General features: G+C 25.2%; 1 protein-coding gene across 4 annotated transcripts in view; it reads right to left on the bottom strand.

The window, feature by feature from the left end:
- Hr3 (Hormone receptor 3) overlaps window positions 1-26,585 on the bottom strand; it is a 106,149-nt gene that overhangs the window by 42,198 nt on the left and 37,366 nt on the right. For 2 of the 4 annotated variants that reach the window (XM_067286893.1, XM_067286897.1), the window contains exons 2-5: window positions 22,685-22,770; window positions 13,759-13,900; window positions 7,970-8,372; window positions 7,221-7,256 (exon numbers count right to left, since the gene is read on the bottom strand). In XM_067286893.1, coding sequence (XP_067142994.1) covers window positions 7,221-7,256; window positions 7,970-8,372; window positions 13,759-13,900; window positions 22,685-22,770 — 667 coding nt within the window. The remainder of the gene's footprint in view (window positions 1-7,220; window positions 7,257-7,969; window positions 8,373-13,758; window positions 13,901-22,684; window positions 22,771-26,585) is intronic. The other 2 variants (XM_067286895.1, XM_067286896.1) reach the window with 2 other exon arrangements.

Here is a 26,585-nt window from a genome sequence, read left to right as displayed (position 1 = left end):
ATAGCGTTGTGTGTGATTATTAATATTAGTGATTGTTCAAAAAAATTTACTCACCCTCACCAAGTCATGTCTTAAAATAATTACAGAGTTTTCAATCATAATGAACCAAAATCAAACATCAGATACAATCCTTTTGATACTGAAAAATTTTGATTCATATTTTAATATTTTTTTTTTTACAAGTATCATATTTTCAGCATTTAAATGACTTAAATGATATTATATTGTCAGAGAGATCATTTTTCTATAATATCTGTATTCCTGTGATTTGTTGGATGGAGGCATGTATCAATGGAGCCACTTAACTCCCTGTCAAATAAATAGTAAGAGATAATCAAAGAAACAGAGCTAGTCAATATTTGATGCTAGCCATACTATCTCTTAACTGTGCTAAATTTTGTGGGTTCATTAGGTCTATTGTCTAACAACTCATATAAATATCAAAAAGTATTATTTCAATACCAAATAAAAACTCCTAAGTACAAGCTTTATGTTTTACTTTTGTTCACATAATCCAGTATTAATTTTGGATTTGTAAAACAAGTTTCTGACTAAAAAGATACATTTTGTGTATAAAAAAACTATATATTTTTTACACACACAAGTATCATATATATAAGTGGTATAGCGAGAATTTACTTAATTAAAAGTCCAAGTATTTGGATACTAATATATTAATTTTTTACAAAAGTACTTGTACTTACATATTAAAATACAATTATATCAATTTTGTTTTTACAATAGGCTTCTATTTCTATATGTAAGTAAATTCTATTACTATGTTCAAATTTAAACAACTTTTCTTTCTGTTTGTTATTACTGACAAGACTATGTCTCATCTCCAAAGTCACACTGCTGTCAATGGCTGCACACCTTAGAGGTATGAAGGAGTACATGTCAGGAGTTGCAATTTGGCACAGAGTATTTGGTGCCCAAATCATGCGCACATAAAATAAACCAGACTTGTAGTCAGAGGACCGAGAACCGGGTCAAAAGAAAATATGAAATGCTGAGACTGTTTCTACAAACAGGCACAAGTGTGAAATTTGCACATGCACTGCTTGTGTTCGCCAAGACAGTCTTGTTCCAAAAATGGCTTTGCCATTTTACTTGTTTATAAAATAAGTTTTGGATACCTAACAATAAGGTCACAAACTTCAGGATATGCCACTCATAATTACATATATACATATACATTTAGAAATTAATGTAGACAGGAATAATAAATAATATTCAAGTAATACAGACAAAGTACAAAGACAAAGATAAATAAGCTTGTGGAAAACTAAATATAATCTCCAGATAAGTTAAATTAACTGACAATATGTAACTTTTCATTTATATTAATAATTTGTATTAAAGAAAAAGTTTTATTTCAAAAATCAAAGTTTTTATTTTTTCAAATATTACTCAATGCTTATTCCATTGACAGTTAGCATGGAATGGATTTAAATATGATAATTTAATTACATATCACTACCAATAATCCATTTAACATTTAATTATTGAAAGCCTGAAGTTTAAGTTTTTAATAATATATTTTGCAAAATATTTTTAATTATTTTATTCAAATAAACTATGAAATTTAAAATAATTGAACAATTTAGTCAGTTACATGAGAAAATATTTTTAAAAAATTACTATGGATATTTTATATATATAATAATGTATATATTTTAAAAACTGCTATTTTGTTTTAACACAATTTATTTGTTACACTCATATGATTTAAACAAAGTACCAGAGAATTTCCTAATGCATGAATAGAGAATGCAATTATAATAATAATGGAATAATATTGTTTAAATTGTTTTCAATTATATATCTGGTTTTTAATATTTATATTTTTTATATGATTTTAGTAATGAGTTTGATTTACTTTATAATATCTACATGCTACACTTTTAGCAATAATTAATTTTAATAAATAAATACTTTCAAAATAATTTTATTCATCATCTTCAGATACTATGATAGAGAACAATTGATCAGTTATGAATTCTGAAAACACAGAGGAAATCAAGTAAACAAGCATTTGCATTATCTGGCATTCTTCCAAAAATGCCAGTAAATTTGCTAGAAAAAACAAAAATCGAACCATCAGCAAAAGTAAATGTAATAATATATGAAAAATAAAATACGTAAAAAAATATATATTTAAAAAAAAATTCTTTCCACTTTGTGAGCATTAAGAGAGTCTTTTTCGATACCCATCGTGGGTTTCTCCAGGCCCACAAAGTGCGGCCGAATGGTTAGGAACAGAGCCCGACATTACAGAACGCTCCTGAAAATTCCTGCGGTTTTCAACCTATCTGGATCCGTTCCTAGATTCCTCTTGATATAGTATGCTGAAGCCATAACTGATCGGCCATCATTATTTTTCTTATTAAATCGTTAACAAAGAGCTCCTTATAGAAAACATTATAGAAAACATTAATTTAAAGCGTCTTACCTAGTAAAGCGACTTTAATACATACATATACATATATGTGATCATAACGGCACACATTTATTTTGATATTATTTACTTATATGTAAACTATATATATATATACATTTAGAAAATTATTCCATATTTATTTTTTAAATACATAATTTGAAATTTCTAATTCAACTAATTAATTTCAGTAATTTGACATTGGCTTCGATAAATATTAATATGATATCGATATATGAAATTTGTAAAAGTCTATTCTTTAGATTGGACTCGTAATTTTCGTTAAAGTTCTTCTTCCTGTTAAGAAATGCCCTTAATGGCAACATCTGAGCTTTCACATAAATGTATTACCTTTAATTTTCCTTTTTGAATTTGTCTGTGGCGATTCGGTATACCACTGTTCATGAAAAATTTATTCACGCTTTCAATTCATATTTATTGATATTATTTCGTGGTTATCTAAGAAAACAGCTTAAAAGAAAAAAATGGTCAGAATACTTCATGTAGTGAAGTCGAAGATTGAAGATTTCTTTTTGAGCTTATGACGATGTTTACACTCGAAACCTATTATCTTATCGCCTTGCCCATTGTCTCTGGAGATAAATTTGAAATTCAACTAAAAGTAGAATAATAAGTTAGTACGTATTAAGCACTTTTCCCCAATTATGTAAATCGCGTAAAAGATGCCGTCTGCTTTAATCGTCATTTATTTATTTGTATTTATCCATTCTACTGCAAAGGTGTGATAGACATTTCTTTAACTTTTCTTTTGTAAATAAGCAAATAATTTTGCTTGATCAATTTTTAATTTATAAGTTGCTTGGATATTTAGAGGTTGTGTGATATGAAATATAAAATGTCATCTCTCTATACTCTATGTCAAAGTTACGTTCTTGCTATTGCAATGTTTTAACATTTATGCTTTTTCTGTATGTTTAGGAAGATGCTTGGGCTAGAATGGTGAATGGATAATAGCCAACTTGGTCCAAAGTGTTGTTTTCATACTAATGTAGATTTAAAGTGAGCTACTATAATATTGACGTTGTGCAGTATTATTATTATTATTATTAGTATCTGTAATCTAAACAATACTGTTATATGCTCTGACTCAGAGCTGATACAACAATACAGTTGAAACAAGCATTTGCATTATCTGGCATTCTTCCAAAAATGCCAGTAAATTTGCTAGATATTTTAAAAAAAACTAAAAATTTATTTGAAAGGAAAATGTTTAAAAATTAAATACAAAACATCCTAAAGTATTAAAGATTAAGTCAGAACACCATTGACAACTTTTACATCATTATCATTAATGAAACATTTTACACAAAATTATCAAGATCCTAAAGTAAGCATATTGATATACAGTAGAGCATCGATTATCCGACCCCCGATTAACCGACCGCGTTCTAATCGCAAATTCAAATGTCCGCTAGTGATGTGGCGCTACAATATTTGGTTAAGTCTTGGCTACTTTAATATTATTTTTGTTAAATTTTTGCATGTTTTAGCTGGCAGCACTGGCTTGACCATGAAAGGGAGGCTAGTATTTAAACCAGGCCTAATACACTATACTAATAATGTATTTTTTCATACTTTTCAGTTATCCGACCAACCCCAATCAAGTCGGATAATCGATGCTCTACTGTACATATATTAAATTGTATTTATTTCATGATTTTTTGTTATAAAAAACAGGATATTTTTACATTTTATTTTGAGTAGGATTTATTTATTTACTAATATAAATTAAGATAAACAACTGAACATGTAATTACTAAACAGATATGTTTGTATTTGCTTATATTCATTGTTTTGGAATTAAGTAATAAAATGATAAATATGATATCTGAAAATGATATAAAGCATATCTAGCATTACTTTATTACAAAGGACAAATTAGTAAAATTTCATTCTATTTTCATTCTCTTTTCATATTTTATTTTTTTGGCAAACAAATTTCACTTATTATATTTTTGACAATAAATGCTATTATTATTCATCAAAAAAATAGAAAAAACAAAAAAAGAATATAAATTATTCTGAATAATATATATAATGATTTTAAATATACTGAAAATAATTTTATGAACAGAAAATTCCAAAAAACACAATAAAAATGCAATTTTTAACTTTGTTTTCTTAAAATAATAAGAAAAATATTTTTTAAAGAAAATGTTTATCCAAAAATAATCTAATATTTTAAGTTTAACTAAATTCATTTCAATAATGTGACTTTCAAGATGGGAAAGATTAATATGAAAATTGTTAACTATTTCTTATATTTCTTAGAGTGTATTTATTTAAAAAGTAATTTTACTTTTGAAAATCCAGTAAATGCAAAAAATTTATGTTGATTGCCAGAGGATATAATATATTACAGATTAATTATTTTGATATGCAAATTCTAATAGAACAAACATTTAAACTATTTTATAATATAGAAACCAAAAGTGCTACCAAAAGAAGATTCAGACAAAAATTTATTGTCTCAATTAAGTATTTAATGCATTTTTTTTAGTAATATTTAGTTTTAGATAGGAAGTAATACATGTTTGTCTCTCTTAGCCTTTTGCTAATTTTTGGATATGTTGTTTATGTTTATATTTTTATTACAAAAAAAATAATTTACTTCTATTTTATGTAAATCATATATGACATTTCAAGGAAATGTGAAAAATTCTTAGTTTTAATTTTGTTTATATTTTATTTATAAAACCATAAAATTAAGATTAATTAAATTTTTTACTTATAAACATTTTTCTTAAATTGATAATATTGTATTTTATACTTCTAACAGTAGAGAAAAATTAAAGAATACAAAACATTGAAATGTAAATTTACTTTGATAAAATTATTCACATTCAAATCTGACTAATCTCTGCAATAATTTGTTCTAAAGCTAATTTCCACTTACAATAATTTTGTTTTCTATCTGTATCTGTTCTTTTTATTTATGGCATCTAAAATTGGAGATAATAACATTAACTCTACATAGGATATGATTTAATTTGTATTGTAAAAATATATGGTATCTGTTGGGTATTGATATTTTTTCTTGTGTTAATTTAAACTTTATTATTATAAAAAGCTTAAACAAAATTATTAACATAATAAATAAAATTAGTACATGTTACAAAATATTAAAATACATAAAGAGAAAATAAATTTTTATTTTTGAAAGTAAATTGTAATTCTTACTAATTTAAAATGTGTACACATTTAAATATAATAAACGCAATAAAATTTTAATAATTATGAATTTTAAAAATATTTGATGTAAATCATACAAATGCATAATAATAGATTTATAATATATAAAAGCATATAATTTCTCTGAAATAGAAAGATAAGAGATGAGATAGATAGATAAATTACGATCTTTTAGAATTTTCTTCTCTCTTATCAACAATTTTTTCTGTTTTTTTATTATTTGACTTTCACATATAAATTCATTTATTAAACATTTCCAAATTATTAAAAATTTTTCATTACAAACTTTCAGTATTGCATTTTCCAAATTAAAAACCAAATTCCAATCAGAATTTTTCTAATAGCTAGGAAGCTGAAGAAAAAGTGATAAATTAGACAAAAGAAGTAAAAAAAATATATTGAATTTATATAATAAATCCAAAAACATTGAAAAACTATAGTTATCTACATAAATGATTACACGATCTGACAGATCCTATTCATAGAACAAAACACTATAATAAAATCCAAGTAATAATTTAGAAAGATTTTTATCCATCAAACAATAAAAACAAGTATAGAAAATTTCTAAATTATTATTCTTTTAGTTTCCTAGAAACAATAAAGCATATATATATTTTGTGATTTTCTGACACACACTGTGTACTTTTCAATACTAACACCTTTCAAATAATAATTAAAATCTAATCGATGTTTATAATTATTATTAACAACTAACTATCTGATCATCTGTTGGATGTAGTGTTCATATGAAAGTTAAATGTTGTATTTTTTAAAAGTAAAAAAATAAGTATGTTATAAATCTATCTTATAAAATACAGTACATAATGTAAGAAATAAGATATATTTTTTTAACTTGTATTTTAAAATATGCTTCAAAATATATTCCATGATATTTGTCTAAACAAAATCTTATTGTCATCCATGGTAATTTGTTTGTAAAAAATAAATATCTAAATGGCCACAAATACTGTATTTATTGTTTACACGCATATTAATTAATTTTATACATTATTATTGTTTCTTTTTTATAGTATTTGATATTTTCTTTTATGAATTTAACATTTCTAGAAGGAAATAAAGATACATAAAAAGCAGAAGGAAATTATTTTAATTACAATAACTAAAATAAATTTTATATCTTATTTTATAAATGTATTTTTTATTATTTTATTTTAACATATTATATAAAAGTTATTTGCATTATTTGAAAATTTTATGATTATTTATTTATGTAAAGTAATATCTTCTTTATGCACTTTTCCAATAAGGAATAAATATATTTAAATTTATTTTTAATGTTTTAATATTACAAATCATTAAAATCCTAATTGGATTATTGGTAATGAAATGTTTATATTATATATTCTAATTTTCTATATTATATGTTCGAAGTATATTTTCATGGAGTATATTACTGAAAAATTCTTAAATAGAAATTAAGTACAAAAAATTTAGAATTATATAAATATTTTTTGAAAGCTTAATTTGCAATTTAAATAAAAACAACTTTTAATATAAATCTCTAACACTCACATACAAATATAGTTTTAGTTTATTTTTAACTTACGTGTTTTCCTGCACTGCTTTTTTCATCTTTGACTCACTATAAAGTAAGATTAAAGAAACTGTTTTGTACTTGAACAGAATTTGACAAAATCTTGATACAAATTTTTCTTTTCCATAAGTTTTTTACATAGATAATATTAATATGAAAAAATGATTATATATATATAACAGAACACAAAGAATGCAAAGAATGTAATGATGCATACATGAACTACAAATTTAAAAAACTTGTAACAAAAAAATATGAATAAAGTAATTGATATTTTAAATAATTCATATCAATTTTTAGAACATATGCGAATATAAACAACAATAAACAAAGATAAGCAAATTTGCCAAAATGCATTATAAATTTTATAGAAATTAATCACAACATCAAGATGAGGTTTTTTTATTAATTTCATACATAAACAATTTATAATTATTTTAGTGTGTAAATATATATATCATGTTGATGTGTGTATGTACAGTATATAACAAAATTATCAATCACTAATTAAAAAAAGCATAATATGCACATTTTATCCTATGAAATTTGTTGCATTGATATACAGTACATTACTTTATATGTAAAAAAGTGACTGGCTCTACTGCAATGTAACAGTTTCAGCTTGCACATGCACACAGGTATTTATGTTGCTTTTTAGAAAACAGATAAATTGCAGGACAAGAAAAGAAGAGATTACATACCATCACACAAGAAGAAACATAACGATAAGCCAAAGCCATAAATATGAAAATCATACATACCGTCCATGCACATCCGTTCTGCCCTTCACAAAAGTATCTTGTCCATTATGCGTGCATTGTGGTACCCGCTCACCAAATGTGTTACTAGAGTCCCTTTCGCACTTCATGCAAAGCACCTGGCCACCAATATTAAAAGGTACCTGTCTACCAGTTCTTTGCCTCTCAGTAGAGACTTGTGATACATACCCCCCATTCAGGTACGGTAGATGATTAGTTGAGGACGGCTGTTGTTGTTCAAAGACTGAACTGTCCGGTGAGGTTTCTGTGGGTTGAGGTGCTGCTTGTTGTGGCTGAGCCTGCTGTGGCTGTTGTTGCTGCGGACGGACTAGCTGGGCTCGGTGATATCTCACCTCATCTTCCACTTTCTCTCGCTGCTTTTTAGACATTCGACCAAATTTAACAGCTAATACAAACATGAAATCAATTTTAATTTCATATTGAACAAATGCATTAATATATAATAGAATAATTGAAAAATTTTCAGTCATATTTATTCCAAATAATTTAAAAAGGAAATAAAGTGTTTATTTTTTACATATATCTCAATGTGAATACTACATATAACTCAGATATCTAAATTATGTTATATTTTATCATAGCTAGAAATGTAATATTGTTGCATGGATGTTATGGTTTCTATAACAGAGTTTATTCTTTCTTCTGTGTAGTCATAAGTTTAGATACTTTTTCAGTGTTATCAATATCTTTTACAGAAATTCCATATGAAAAAAAATCTAGTAGTAAATCTGGACAGCAAAAAATGGTGTTATTTTCATTTTCTCTCTCAATATCATCAACTCCTGAGAAAATAAAATTATTCTACCAAACGTATTAAATCATTATACAAGGAATGAAAATTTAATTCCCAGAATGCACCTTTAAAAAATATATACATGTGCAACTGTATACTAGTAGTTAATAGGTCCTTCAAAGTACTCCCTTGTGCATCTATACACTGACTTAGATAACATTCCCATTTCTGAAAGCTGTCCTAGAACCAATTTTTCAGAATACTGTCAAGTACCTGTCTCACATTCTGTTGATATAAGTTATATTAGAAAATCTTTGCCCCTTCAGCAGCAACAGCTTTTACTTTTGGAAATAATCAGAAATCGCAGGGAGCTGTCGGGTAAACAGGCAAGATAATCTAATTAGGTAAGCACTTTTTTATGCATGAAAATCTTCTTTCTATGAACATACTGTAAGTTGATGCATTGTTAGGATAAATAATCCACTTGTCTGGCCACAATTCAGGTTTTTTTCTTTTGAACAGAATCTCATGATCTCTTCAGCACCTCTAAATAGCATTATTGGTTGACTGTATGTCCCTGTTCAATAAATACTTGATGGACTATCCTTGTTTTCAGTTGTCCACTTTGGGGGTCAGCTGTCACATCCCACCCATCTTTGAATCTCATATGCCACTCAAACACTCTAAACATTTTCATAGCATCTTTGCCATGTGCCACTTTCAACAGTTTTAATATTTCAATAGTGCATTTTCTGATTTTCACACAAAATTTGATATTAATGTGCCATTCTAAATTTTAATTGCTCACTTTTATGCCAAAGTGCACATGCAGGTCTTTATTACTTTCCCAATAGCTAACAACTGGCTCTATCAGCTTGAAATTTATGCACATATTAGTTCAAAAACAAATAATACTCATGATTTCAATATAATTGTGTCACATGGCATCATGTGGTTATTCCAAGAATTAAATGTCACACCTTGTATATATACATACATACTTCAGGAAATCATATACATATTCAGAAATTTCAATATACAAGTATTAAAAAATTTAGTTTTGTGGAAAACCAAATGACTGATTATTCTCAAAACCAATTTAAGTTATAATGTTTGGCACTTTCTGTATATTATAATTACCATATTTCCTCAATTAAACTCTAGGGGTTTATTTTTAAAACACATGTATTTCCAGGGTTTATTCAAGGCTATAGTTTATTACATTGCAATACAAGATGAGTGGGTAAAAATTGAAAGAAATAATTTAATTGAAAGAAATATTTTAATTATGTGTAAATTTTCAGAACTATTTAAACCATTTATTAACTGTACTTATGGGTTACCACTACAAAATTTTCAGTAATTATTGCTTTCATAATTAACCTGATACAGAGTCTTCTCATTTGGCTGTTGCATTGTCATTTGTGTTTGCTTTGATATCATTGTTGAAATCAGAATCTTAACTACCATCTTCTGGTTCAAATTCACCATCTCCAATTCAAGTTTTCTTAATTATCCTTCAGCTGATAAGCTGTTGATTTATGAACTCAATTGCAACTTTTTCACACTCAATATTTAACAATAAAGTATGATCTCAGTAATCTAAAATATATGGGACCAGAACAATGTTTAATTAAGATGACTGATGAATTATTGGAAGAAAGATGAATTCAATGATACACAAACAAATTTGACAGCATAGCAAGCTTGTTGTGACTTAGTAGCATTGTGGTGATACTTGAAAGTCCACTAGTATCAAATTATATTGTCCTTGTAGTGCCTATGGGGCAGAAGGACTAAAAAGAAAATTATTAGATTACTGGACATGATGAACTAGTGAAGGGCTGGATAACTGAAATTGTACTGTAAGGATAATTTTATTTGAAAAAGTGCTTCCATGCATCTTAAAATAGGAAGAGCTGTCTGATTCTAGACAATCTGAAGAAATAGTGCAATACTTCAACATGTTTCCCATGCTTTTCAATGCAGGGTTTATTTTTAACAGCATCTTTATTCCTTGGGGTTTATTCAAAGACCAAGAATTTAATCAAAGAAATATAGTATCTGTAAACAGCATTTATTCAAATAACCTTCAATCCTGTCAATTTTAGTCAGAATGAAATTTACAACTTTTATCTTTTTTTGGTTGATATCAGGCTTAAATCTTGTGTCTCAATAAATTTAATTATATTTAATTATACAGTAAAACCTCAATTTAATGGACTTCATATTTAATGGACAAAATTTCTGGTCCTTATGTCATATGTGAAAATTAACACCTGTTGATTTTAAAATGCTTTTAGTATGTAATTAAATTAAATTAACAGGTCATTTTTCCAAATCCAAGAGTTACTGCTCTTAACTTTGTGCCATAATGGGAATGTCTTGATACATCATTGTCTGTAGAGAAATAAATAAGAAAATTTTTTGTTTTTTTGTCAAATTTGTTTGCTTTAAGAACATTATTTATTTGTTTAGTTAAATACAATTAAAGTGTATTTTCCAAAAAAAATATTTATTTATTTTGATTTACATCATATACTCGTTCATTACAGTCTCAGAACTATGTGTATTATTGCTTATGTACTGTACTCTCCATAGAAAACTTTTCTGTAAAATTAAACTTCTCATACATACTTAATTTTAATTACACAATCATATCTACACAAGTAAAAACAGATAAAAAGTTAACAAATTAGTTAGTTTAACACTGTCATTTGGAAAACCTACTTTATTATGTAACAGACTTTCAGCTTTAATGAACACTCCTCACCTGAACTAGTCCATTAAATCAAGGTCTTACTGTAATTATAAATTATTATACAGGATGATCAAAAGTCATGCACACATGCAATTATATTTTGTGAGGTTAATGTACAAAAGTACAGAAAATAGTAAAAAACAGAATATAATATGATCTTTAACAAACGAAAAATCAAATCATGTTATTACAATATACATTTGAAATGGCCTCTTCGTTCATGAGTGCAGGTGCAAGCTCTTTTTACCATGTTTGATACCACCTTGTGAAGCACCTAAAAACTAATGATGGCAATTGCCATTATAATGTTCTTCTAGTTCATCTATTGTGTATGAATTATTTTTATACATGTCTCCTTTGAGATACTTCAGAAGAAGTTGTTTGGGAGTGATGAATCTGGTGGTTGTGAGTGTCACAATCCTTTAGAAATAAGATGGTTGCCAAAGAATTCTCTCAAGAACTGTTGTTCCTAGGAAAAACCATTTCACTTCCTCAATGAGCAAAGCTATACCACAGCCAATTTTATGACTTTCATAGAAAAGTCAGAAATCACTATAGTATCATCTTGTGGTGGGAAACAATAAAAATATCTTGACACAATTTACACAAAGTAATATTTTGAAGTGTGCAACTTTTTGATCACCCTGTATACTGTGAACAGGTGACATATTATTTTATATATATATAAAATAATTTCTTACAAAAGAAGACTAATTTTATGGAGTGTCATATGCATGACTAATTGATATACTGATTATCTATTGTTTGGGATCTTCCAGCAGATTTTCATTTCATAACATTTTACATTTTCTCAAACCGAGTGAATAACCATTAATTTGATTAATTTCTTGGAATAATTTCTGTTCTGTAAATATCTGATCTAATCAAAAGTGATAATTGATTTAATTTAATATGTGTCAAAAAACATTGAACAGATGTCACATAATAGCAAAGGATTTTAAATTATCTCATATGAAAAATTTCCATTTAGCTCATTGTAAATATAAAACCTGAGAACATATTTTAGCTTCCAATTCATGTTAATATATGGATTATTCTTCTTATGGTGAATATTTCCTGAAAAATATTTTTAATAGAAGATTTAGCATATATTTCAATTTATCATAATGTTATTTTTATAACACCAATTTCAAAAAAACCTTAAAATATCTCCAGCAGAAAGTTTGAAAACATTTGTCTATATTTTGGTTTATTAATCTATGAATATGATCTGCATCAGGTCTCAGTCATGTTCCAAACTGAAATGCTAGAAGAAACATGACGTATTTTGATTATTATTAAATATGTTTAAATATATACAAATATATCAAGATATACAATTATCTTGCTCTCTATATCTGTAGTGATTTCAAAATATAGAAGATACAATTTCTGTAGTATCATTAATGTTTCTAGACTTTTATGTAATGTATGTGTTATGACACCAGTGGAACAGAGGACAATAGACACAATAAGCACTATCCATCCTCCACAGCTGCCTTATTTCTTGGGTAAGTGGAGTGTATTTGTTGATTTTTTCAGTGTGAGCATTTTTCATGTTACGAGTATTTGGAATGGTGATGTTTATTATATAAGCAAACTTATTGCATTTTTCAATGAATACGATAAAACAATTTATCACAGTAGATCTGCTATCTGTGATTATGTCTCTATCATAGTATATTTTGGGTGTGTCATTTTTCTAACACTGTCTGAGAAGCATAGTTATAGTATAATACATGAATGTCTAAGAATCTATGCTTTTGTGCATGTTGTTGGAACAGCCAAGAAAGTTACACAACCTGTTGCTAGATTTTTTAATAAAGTAAAAAGTGAAAATTTTAGAGAGTTTAGTAGTTTTTATTCTGTCAAATTCTGAAGTATAAAGTGTCCATTTGATGATATGATGTAAATTTTCTATCATTTTCCTGGCTATAAAAAATAAAGAATGCCATATTTTTTTAGTTCTTAATTCATGATATTAAATTTGTTTACTGTTTTTTATTTCTTTTGTCAAATGTATTCAAGAAAGATTAGTGCTCAAGGTTTTTATTCTTTTTTCTACAGTTGAAACAGTTGTTTTCATAATATTGTTCATAGATTGTTATTTAGACTATACAATATAATTTGTTTTTAATTAATTATATTAGAATAATGAAACTTATTTTAATTGGTATGATTCAATGTTGTGTTCAACTTGTAATTTTTTTAGAAGTATATTTCATATGCTTATTTTCTGATATTATTAAATTTAAAATAACTTCAAAAATAACTCACCATCCCTGGACATTCCAAGTGCTATACATTTTTGTAAACGGCAATATTGGCACCTATTTCTATTCACTCTATCAACCACACAGTTTTTTTGCCTTGGGCATTGATAATTTACAACACCAGATTGACTCCTCCTAAAAAAACCCTAGAAAATAATTTATGAAATGTAAATATAAAATTATTATTTCAAATACTATATCATACTTAAATAGTCAATCCTTAATATCCATAAAAACTAATATTACTTAATAATAAACCAATTAATATTTGTGTTCATTAGTGAAATCATCTTTTCATTGAAATATATATTATGCAAAAGGAGTACACCCAATTCTTCTTTTATTCTGTAATTTGTTCCTGAAAAATCCATGTAAAAAAGCTACTGTCTGTATGAAAAATGGAAAATTGGTTCCAAACCATAAAAGTAATAAGATAAATTAATTAATATAATAGTACTTGTTTAAACAAAATATTTCAATTTTAATTAATAAATCAGAGAAGGGATAACTTTAACTTATGTATCAGCAAAATTTAATAAATTTATATAAATTTTTTTACTTGACTTTTTCAATTAAACAGTAAAATACTTCTAGCTTTTATTATGAAATTGCACACAAAAACTATTCTGTATTGAAAAGAAACCAGAAGAAATGCAATCAGCAACAAATTGTCAAACTTTGAATTATATTTTCTGACAGCATTAATTATGGAATAAAGTCAGAATGAAAGACTGATTGTTACTAAACATTGAAATAAGTTGTAATAAACTGCAAAAACAACGAAATTTACTTGACCATGTGTGGCAGCTTTAAACGCATATACTAAGATATAGTTGCTTAAGATTGATGTTAATTTAATGATAATTTTTTTGAACAGTAATTCGTTAGCATTAATTCGATCAAAATCTGAACCATGAGCTATATTAAATTGCTTTGAATAAATTGTGCAATCATCAGATAAAAATTGATTTAATAGTAAAAATATACTGTAACATAGCAAAAGTAAGGCAACAAATTAATAACAAATTAATGTTGCACAAAATTTTATCATATTTTATTATAACAATGCCATTCCTGAGAATTAAGTTTTATTGTAATTAAATATAATAAAATTTTGTGCAATATTAATTTCTTTCTTTACTTTTTGGTATGTTACAATACATATACATACATGCTACAGTTAATTTTTATCCAATAATTACACACTTAATTCATAATAATTTAATACAGCATTAATTCAATTAAAATCCAAATCATAATGTAATTAATTACTGTTAAAAAAATTATCATTGCTTAAAATTGATGTTAATTTAACTTTATCTGAAAATAAATTTACTTTTTCTGAAATCAAACTTACATTTTCTGAAAATCACTTTACCTTTCTGAAATAGAATTTACTTTTCCTGAAATTGAAAATGAAAAGGTGTAGAAATGGAAGTATGAATAGTTTTCTTTGAATTATAATCAAATGGAGATTTTTAAAAAGGCAAGTTTGTTGAAATGTATTAGATCAAGACAAATTGTGTATTAAAAAAAAAAAAATTGGATGTAAACATAAATTGTCAAATTTAATAATTTATTCCAATATAAAATCGTTAAATTCAAAAACATTAAATAAAAATAAATTTATATTAATGAACTTCTTAAACTGGAATCATGAGTAAAAATAAAGAGCTGTAGCCTGTTCCAGCAACAAGTTTTGTAATGGATTATCATCACTGTTTGTATTTTATGCTTTCTTTATTATTATTTTTGTATTTATGAATTTTATTTTGTTATTTTAGTTATTTGCCACTGATTCATATTTGGACACTGCTAAGAATGCTAAAATTTAAATTTTTAAATAATTATATTACACATGTTTGATCCTGACAATGGCTACTAAGATAGCAAAAAGTTTGATAAATGAAAAAACTTATTGTTGGAACAGCTCTTGAACTTTAAATTTAAATTTATGTTATTAAAAAAGGTTAATTTAGACTTATATAGTTTTCACTATAAAATAAATTTTTAAACTGCAAAGTTTAATGTTTAAACATGTTTAATTAGAGTCAAATTTATTTATGCTTAAAGTTTATTTTAAATATTCTTTACAACAATGTATTAAAAAAATGCATAAAATTTAAAATACAGAAATTATAATTTATCTGAATATTGTTGCATAAATAAAAAACAAACTAATTAACAAGAACAATGTTAAATTAAAATTATTAATAAGTTAATAAATGTTTATTAATAAATAATTTTAGTTTTTTCCATTGCTTTTATTGTTTGTTAACTAGTTTTATTTTCAAGAATATAAGTGCTTAAACTTTCACTTCAAATCTTTCATTTAGATAAAATCTAAATTATTTAAAAGCATATAAAGTTTGTTGAAGTGCCCTATTGTATTAATAATATCAAAATTATGTCATTGCTAGCATTTACTCCTAAAAATGTCTTTAGAATTAACTTAAATTGTTACATGATCATCATCAAATAATCTAGATGATATTAAATTATTGAATTACTGTATTGAACTATTTGCTATTTCTAAATATTATGTTTATTTTTCTAGTTTTTAACCTAATTCAAACTTTTCTGTAGTATCTATATATATCTATATATTTCATTTAAAATACACAAAAGTTTTCAGACTTATAAATTTAAATGTTTAACTAAATTGTTGTTTATCAGGCATCTCACATATACTGAAGTAAGCCGGTAAGTTAGCTTCAAAACATAATTGAAAATCACTGATATAATGTAAGTACATGTAAAGAAAGACTATTAATCATTCATTTAAAAATTAACCTATATATATTTTTAACTTTTTTGTTTTATTTAAATAATGTTTCATTTGATAGCCAATAGAAAAATAAATTTTCAGAATTTTATGCTTATATTTCTGAGATGTTTGAAAATATATAATTAAAACATTATACACAAAGTATAATGCATATGGTACCTAAACTAAAAAGAATTAATGCATAAAAACTGTGAAGTTAACTAATTACAAATAATAAGAATCTACTGTAAATCAAAATATAATGTGTTCAAAAATTAATGATAGGGTTTCGTGAGATTATTGAGAAAAACACATTAACCATTATGCTCTGAGAGGTTTTATATTCCAATTAGTAACTCAAGTATATATGGTATTAGTAGATATGTATATGTAATTTGATAGAATGTAGGCCATGCCATTAATTAATGACATGGCATACATTCTATCAAATTTTAATTATTTCATACCATGCTCAATTAAGGGATGTCTGGAGTGATGCATGTAATTGCATCATGGACATTTTTCCTTGAAATGAACCAAATCCTGAAGTCCTTTGCTGTACAACAGTAGTTCCCGTTTGGCAGTTCATGAATCCAAGGGCATTTAAGACCCAGAGCGTTTATGCTAAAAATTTTGTAATGTTGCCAAATATTGCTAAACTGTGTTTAAAAAAAATTCAGAAGCAAAATTAAATTTACAGTTTTTAAAAAATAAATTTTAACTTTTTATAACACTATCATTATTCTCATAATCTTTTATATTAATTTAATTATATAGTTCAACTTAAAAACACTTATAAAATTATTTATTAAATTAAATTTTCCTAGCATTACAATTATAAGATAATTTATAATGAATGAAAAAAAAAAACAATTAACTGAAATCTGAAAATTGTGCAATGTGTAAATTGATTTAAATTTAAAAATCATACTTAAGTTATACATAAGCATCAAAACTTACAAATTCAATTTAACATTAACTGTTCCAATATGAATGTTATTCTAAACAATTACATCATTAAAAAACTTAGATTTATCATTCAATATTGCCCAATTTTTTGATTATACGAGATCAGCAATGGCAAACCTTTTTCTGAAGATAGTTCAAAATTGAATTCAAAATTTAGTAACTCCAAATCATGGATCAAATATTTAATTTGAATAATTCAAAAAAATAACAAAAACTGTTAATTTATTTAGCTTTTTAATTCATATCAAAAGAATAACAATAAATTCTATATAAGTGAAAAGAAAAAATATCAAGATTTATAAACTTAAAACTTTCCAGTTTTATAATAATAATAAGTTAAAACTTTAAAATTCCACATCTTTCATGTTGTTTCACTTTTTTGATATAACTTACAAATATATTTGGCCCTCATGATAGACTTCTTCAGGTATATCGCTGAGATTGAGATTATTAATTTTAATAAGAGATGGCGCCTAATGCCTAACTCTAGTGCCAAATTTATTTCTAATCTATAATCATTTATCCAAAATTTAGCCCGATCATTTACAGCAGTTGGTGTATTTGCTTATGATATCGGGTTTCGTTTGATGTATGTTTGTAAATACATGAATGTGTGGATGGACAACACAAATGGAGGGAAGTGAATATTTGCTCCTTTGATTTGGCACAATTTACTGACAAGAATTGGAAAATAGCAAATACACAAACATGTCATAAGTAAACCATCACACTACTCAATATTTGCCAAATGTTTTTTTGGAATTCAGCAGACAGATGTGTGAATGTGCCCTTAGCAGTAACCAATAGATAATGCAAGTAACCATAAATGCATAAATTTTTCATTTTTTATTGGAGTACAATGAAATCATTGTGTGGATCACTATGTGACCTGCAGGTCATGGTTTTGCCATTGCTATACTAGATTCTCTTGTCTAGATATATGCTATCAAGTATTTGGATTAAGTTTCTTATATTTTTTACTTATATCTGTCTGTTCTTCAGTTAGTTTATTTATTGTCAGTCTTATTTTTGCACTGTGAAATTTAACATGAATATTTTTTTTATCAATTATATTACACAAACATTGCAATTAGAAGTTTAATCTCATTATATAAAAATTAACCTTATAAGCTTAATTAAGTCATTATAAAACTTTTAATTTTTAAATTTATTTTAATGAAAGTAATATGTAAGTGAGAGAAAATTTACATATATGATCATATTGCATTAATTAATAAGTGATTATAACTATAGTTAATAAAAATGTTAAATTTCAATTACAGTGTTGAATTAAGACTAATAACCACACAGAACAGATCTGTTTATTTAAATAGCCATACATTTTTTAAGGATCTTAAGATGTTTAATTATCTTATGTAATTGTCTTATGTTTTTTGATATCTATGAAAGAAAAAGCTGTTATATTTAATAACACTACCCAGCATGACTATCTCTGGGGAAATAAAGGTAGTTTCTTTCAATTTCAATACCCACATTTTGGAAATCAGAAAGAAAATATCACACTATGTTACAGTTTTTAGATATTAAAGTCTTTATTATATCAGGTATCTGTACACTACCAATATTAGGAATTAATACCACAGGAAGTACTTTCAGTAAAGTAAAACAACTAGCTGAAACTTGAAATTGATACTCTGCTTTCCCAAACTGAACATATTCTTTAAAGTGCTTTAAAGTGGAACAAAGTTTTGTTGCTAGGTTGTGGAACAATTTGTTGAGATTCCTCTGATAGATAGCATTTAAATGAATCTTCATTTACACTCAAAAAATTAAGTTTATCTCTGGAATATAATAAGAATTTATAGCAACTGTAATTGGATAGAGTGCAGTAATTTTTTGTATTTTAAATGCCAGTATATCAGTTTTTGTATTTTAAATGCCAGCATATTAGCCAAAGTAGAAATCTGTGTTTACTGATTTGTTAATGGCTAAAAAGACAAGTGATAAAACTTTTAATTTGTTCTTTGATTTTGTCCTGTGTTATAAAACCTGTAGAGATTAACTTGCCAATAACCCAAAGTCAATAATAATTTAAATTTTGCAAGAAATTTCTGAAATTGTTCTGTCAAAAGACTATCATCTATTTTTCAAGACCTATGAATTCCAGTATTCTAACTTCCTGGCATTCTTATTTTGCCATAAATCCAATTTGACAACAAAATATCTCATGCTTAATACTCTATGTTCAATGTAGACATATATGCCAATTAAAAATTATCAGCAGTAGCACATGCCAATATGGCAGGCTACAAGCATCAATGTTTCCTATTTGAGAAATGAGCAATTATTTATTGTGACATCGTCACAATGCCAAGCTCATATTTTTAATTTATTTAATTTAAAATATATGCTCTCCACCAAATTAGTAATGTAGTGTCTTGAACCTGTACATCATACTTTTCTATTAGCAATCTAACTCCTTTCAGGGAAAAAGTTTAGAATTGAAATAACATGATTTCTGGTTTGCATTAGAGGAAAGAGCTAATCAGGGCCTCCCTCCTCTAAGCTTTCTATATCTGGTCTTGACTTTCATGTATCTAACTCTGTTGTTGAGATTAAGGAAGGACAGACAGATGGACAACAGTGGGTATTTATAGGTCTACAGTTTTTTCAAATTGCAGCCCAATAAAATATTTTTAAAAAATGATAAACTATAAAATAACAATAACACATAAGTAGACTCCCATGTTGCAGTGTTAGGAGACATTTCTATTTTTAAAATTCTCTGGAAAGTTTAAAATTAAACTTAATGTTTCTAAGTAAGTTGTTTTACAATTCTATGTTACTCTTTCTCCAAATGTGTATAGTGTTGTAAAAATTAAAACAAAGACAGTTTTTATGTTTAATGGCAGCTTGTCTAGAAGGGAAAGGATTTGAACTAGAATTTGACTAGAATTTTCTGACCTAAATTAGCGAAAAAGGCTAGAAATCCTATGCTTCCAGCTTATATCATATATTAATATAAATAAAAGTCCTATTCAGCTTACAGAAAAGTGACTTTTGATATCCTACAGGATCAAAACATGATCCAGATTTCACATAAAATATGGATTCTCATTCTGACATTTCTGCCAATGTTTGAAATGGTGTAAATAAAAAAACAAAAACCACATTATAATGGTTTTTACATGTGCTATGCTAATCTATTTATACATACCTTTGCAAAATGATATACCTCTTTCGACCCTTGCTTGCATGGTAATGTAATGAATGATAACAAATATTAATGAATTTTTTTGTTAAGTGCTTAAAATAGAAAGGAAATTGCTTATATTAGTAGCAGTAGCACAAAGGGAATGAAGACCCAGGACTACTCATAGGTATTGCCTGGGTGTGAAAGGGGGATAGGAAAGATGAGAAGAGTTGAGGAAGGCGGGAGGTAAAGAAAAAGTAAGATAGGATAGATGGTGAAGTAGGAAGACTCATGAGTGCCTGCATCGCATTTATTAACCAAACAAAAGATAATATACAAAATATATACAATGAATACATAAGTTACAAGTTGAAAAATTGCTTATATTTAATTTAAGTTTGTAAATTTTGATGTTTTACTGTAATTTAAGAAAAACAACTTGTCAACTTTTACTTATATAAACTTTAAAATATGATAATTATATAATTTATTTAGTCTTATGATTAAGACTAAGAATGATAAAAATGTTTATATATATATATATATATAAATTTATTTATTTTTCTGAACATTATTTTCTTCTATAAAAGAATTAAATAGTTAATAGTAGTTAGTAATAAAAATATTGTAAGATACAATACAATAAATTGAAATACAGGTTATTTCGTACTAAACATATATTTTAGTTTTAAGTAATTTCCAGTAATTTAATATAAATTATGATAAAAATATACCTTATGCAATAAAGTAAGATTCATGAAATCAGTAAATTTGTTAGAGAAGATAATTTCTCTCATGCAGCTTTTGCTTTATTTTTCATTTTTCTTGCAGTTTGCAATGCAAGAAATTATCAAACACAAAACAATGCATATATGAATATATCAACATCAAAATAATAAATAAATATATCAATTAATTAAAATATGATTTTAATCTATATAAATAAAAATGTAAATATTCGTTTGTTCAAAATCTTAAATCTCATAAAGTTCTTCACCGATTGCTTTGAAATTTTGACACAACGTTGCATTCGAATACGCACATGTTTTTATATACCTACTATTATATAGATGTCACAAAATTTCCCCCATGGGGGAGAGGGACAGGATTAAGGCTTACCGTGAATAACTCGGCTTCTATTATACTATTTTAGATGCAGTTTTTTGCATTTTTGATTGCATTTTAATAGGATACGTCATAATAATGTACACTAAGAATGAAAAGCATTAAAAGGATTAAAGCTTATCCTAAAGAACTCAGCTTCTACTGTACTATTTTAGATGCAATTTTTTATTTTTAACTGCATTATAGTAGGATACCACGTGGGGATAAAAGAAGTGTATTCCTTAACAATGGAAGTGTTAAGAGAAAGCAACATGCAAGATTTACAGGTGCAGATGCGATTTTTTATGTTTTTGCGGTTGTATTGATTTTTTGTTTTTGTACATTTAGACTCATCTAAAAATTCTCTAATTAGTCTGGAAACGGGGGGACCTAATTTTTGCATTCTGTAAAATCAGGTAAGATTGGCTATAATGTAATAATCTTAATCTTTGCTATCATTACTTTTTGCCCGAGCAACGCCGGGCTTATCTGCTAGTTTATAATATATATTTAATGTTTTGAAAATAATATTGTGTAATAATAAACATAACATTAAAAAACTGAAATTATTATTAATTAATTTTATCTTGCTTATTATAATTGAAATAATAGAGTAATTAAAACTAAACAAATTATAAAATTGGCAGAGTTAATAAAATCTACCTTTAGTAATTTTTTTTAATTTAGGTAATTTAGCAAATTTCAATCACTGAAATTTGAAAACTTCTTCTTCCAATAGAACTATTACAACTTAGCAACTATTTGAGAACTACTTTTTAAAATATTTGTGTCTTTTTGCTATTTTTAGCAATTTAGCAATTTAATTTATATCTGTTTAATAGATTTTTATTCTGTTTCAAATAATTTAGGTCTAACAAGCCTATTTGAAATTAGAAACTTACATCTAAATAATTTAATTAAAAATTTAAAACATACCTTACAACCCTCACATGTTATTACACCATAATGTACACCTGAAGATTTGTCACCACAAACTTTACAAGGAATAATTTCAATCTGAGCTGTAAAAATAAGGAATTTTATATTCATTCATTAAGAATATGATTTTAATTATATAATTACTAAAATTTCAAGTTAATAATAATTAAATTTGATAAAAAGTTATTTATAACTTTACAAAGATTTTTTTTTGTGTATTTAATCTATTTATTAAAAAATCGGTAATGTTTAAATAAAAAATAACATTAAAAATTTTAAATATTAATAATAGGAATTATACATTTAGTTTAATAGTTATTAAAATTTTTCAAATGATAATTAAAAGACTATATGAATATTATCAAATTATTTTTAAACAGCAAAATAAAACAGCATTACATTATGACTATAGAACTGATCAAAGATACCAAGTTATATTACTGTAAAATAGGAAGAGGTTGAGAAATGATCTACAAAAAAAATATAGATGAAGACGAGGATAAAAAACAAGAATAGACAGATGGTCAAAACCCTTTTAGATTAAAAATTATGAATATAAAAAGATTTATACAGTATTACTTTTAAGTCTCTTTTTATACCTTAGTGAATTTAATTATGTTTAAGAGCAATAATTTTTATATCATTTATTATACAGTTAATATATATAATGGTTTAAGAATAAAAAGTTATTTTTGCAATTATATTTTAATGTGAATTGGTTTTCCTCGTATTGAAGTTAAATGATAAAAAGTAACAGAAAGTAATATATATTGCAAAATTATTTTTGTTTTAAACATCTTTTTATGAGTTTTAGTATAAGAAAAATAGTGTATTCACTTTTACAAGTTTGCCTCAGATAATGTAGAACCTATTTACCAGGATTCTACTGTATTTTTGATACTGGTATTTGCCAGCTCTGAGCTGGTAGTTCCTTCTCAGCAGTTCATTACTAATAAATGTAAGAATTTTGTTTTCATTTGATATAGGCAATATTAATTTTCATTCATTTTCTGTTATATGTAATTAATAAAAATTATTGTTTTGCTTTCTTTTAAATTTACTTTGGGCTTAAACTTTGACAAAGATGAATTAGTGACTATAGTTAATCTGTGAAACTAATTAATGGATCTTTAATGGTGGATGAAGTTGCAGTATCTTCAAAATAAAAATTTGTTATAAAATATTTTATTTTAATTTAACAATCTATATTTAATTCATTGCATAAATATATTAAAACAGCAATAAAATGTATTAAAATATAATAAATATATTATATTTATTATATTTTAATACATTTCATTCCTGGGATACATTTCATCTTGGGATTTTACAATTTCATTCAAAAAAATTAAATTTTTTGAATGAAATTGTATAATCCCAGGAATTCCTGACTTGAAAAATGTTTAGGGTCTTGAGAATGGAAATATCGCTGAGACTCAAACTCTATTCACATGAAATGTAAAAGTAAAAGTATCTCCATTGGAGGAAGAGGAGATTATAAAATAAAATTTTCTTCCTTAGCATTTCATCTTTGTATAAAAAAATTCTATGTAAAAAGATGTTACATTTATCTCATTAACATTAGAATTTCTTTAGTTCCTTCTTGTTTTAACTCTTATTGTTCATCTAATTTTGCTTTCCTGTAGTAATTAGAATTTATAAATTATGGTAATTGAAAAGTGAATATAACACCCAATCTGGACTGTATTTTTTAATAATATAGTGTAGAGGGCAATTTGTGTACCATAACTGTCACATATCTCTAAATCTGAAAAATGTCTTTTAAAAAAATTTAGGAAATCCATACAATGATTTTTTTTTGTGTATTTAATCTATTTATCTATTTACTCCAAAACAGTATTCTGTAAAATAATTTTATTATATCCAAAATAGTCCTATATTATTAAATTAATATACATAAAGTTTGAATATCAACAGAAGTAAAACAATAGTAAGAAATTTATTTAACATTTAAAATTACACCAAACAGTATTTAAAATTGGAACTTTAAATTTAAATACACATCTGTTTAATAAATTTTAATCATAATCAAATCTACATTTTATACTATCAATTTAATAGTGGATACAACAAAATCTATAAACTTTATAGTTTCAATTTATTTAATTCTTTTTAAAAAGGGGGTCTTTCATATCTTTAACTGGATAAGATTATTATATAATACTAAAATATTTTAGTATTATATAATAGATTAAAAGTAAAAAAATTATGATTGCTGACAGCAAATTTTATTCTAAAATAATCATGATTAAAATTCAAATCTAATACATATGTGTATTCAAATTTTATTAGTTGTAAACAATTAACAAAATACTTGTAACAGATTTTTATTATGAGGCGGCTCGTTTCCAAGAAATACTGTGCTAAAAATCAAAATCAATCCTCAGAATACAATGCAAATATATTATTATGAAGTTAAAAAAAAACTACAAATTAATCAGACTCAAAAAAATGGCTTTCAAAGCAATAATTATAGGAAACATTAAATTCCAATTTCAAATAAAGAATTAATATAGTAATCTTATATTATTATTCACATACTGTATGTTCCTTTAATTCAGCAGCATTTGACTTTCATATGTTATTTAATTCATTTCACTATAAGCTCACACTGATTATAAAATGATTTAGATTAAAAAATTGAATTTTTACTTAAATATTTTATAATGCTACATATTGTTATATATAGTTTTATGATAAATCATACAATTCTTTTCATTATAAAATATAATACAGATATAATTTTATGATTTATTTTGGCCAGCTGTTAGATTTTCTATCAGCATTACTGCACAAAACTTCCATATAACTTTTTATTCAAACTGATAATATTTAATTTTTTAAAATAATCTAAAATGTATATTTTCACTGTTTTGAGATCATTTAACAGATTACTTTGATTAGAAATGTTAAATAATATTTATGAAAAGTTGTTCTAAGTTACCATTTAATAATTGTAGATTTTGAATGTGAGGATAAAAACAAGTTAAACATAACGATTATTTTTATTTTTAAAATTCATCCAGTCAGACTAGATTATGAAGTAGAAATAATGAAACTATAGAAAAAAGAAACTATCCTTAAAAAAAAAAGATTAAACTTGTATTGTTTGTTTTTTAGTAAAAACAGTTATTACTCGATTGTCTATTTTGTGCACAGATTAGGTCTAAAAGTATAATACATTAATTCTGTATGATAAATATCATGAAGATTGTAAAAATATCAGCATGGATAGCCATTTCATAAAGGTTGCTTACCTATGAATAATTGAAATTTGGTAGTAATATTTGAATATCAATAGTATAATCATGTTTCTTTCAATGATAATTATGACAAGTTGTTTATTATAAATAATGATTATTGCAACATGAAACATTTTCACATTCTATTCTTATAAAATTTCCCAGAAATTTCTAAATAAAACAATTCAGATATACTGTATATTATAAATTAGATTATTCTGAAATATATAGATCTGTGGTAAGAGTTGATAACTCGACATTTCATATTCAAACTAATAACTAATTTTGTATACTAAATAGTATACTTTTTCAAAAATTATTATTATATATCAATTCCAAATAACTATATTATAATTTTTGAAAAAATGCACTTTATATAACAACAGCTGAGTAACATTTAAACTAAAATAAATCAGAAAGAAAAATCATTTTTATTTTACAAATTAACTTGCACTTTTTCTATATAGTATTTTGTAACTTTTCAAAATTATCTTGAAAAATAACTAGTTTCCAAATTTTGACTTTATAATGGGTATTTTTTAAGGTAAGTTCAAAATTTTGGAAACATTCAGCTACTTTTTCAGAAAGGTTTGAAAATTTATAAAAATGCAGAAATCAGCTGAAATGTAAAGCAA

This window comes from Centruroides vittatus, unplaced genomic scaffold, assembly GCF_030686945.1.
Source record: "Centruroides vittatus isolate TY-2023 unplaced genomic scaffold, ASM3068694v2 scaffold_386, whole genome shotgun sequence".
NCBI classification, from domain to species: domain Eukaryota; kingdom Metazoa; phylum Arthropoda; class Arachnida; order Scorpiones; family Buthidae; genus Centruroides; species Centruroides vittatus.
Note: the sequence above shows the minus strand (reverse complement) of the source record. Positions and strands in the feature narration are given on the sequence as shown.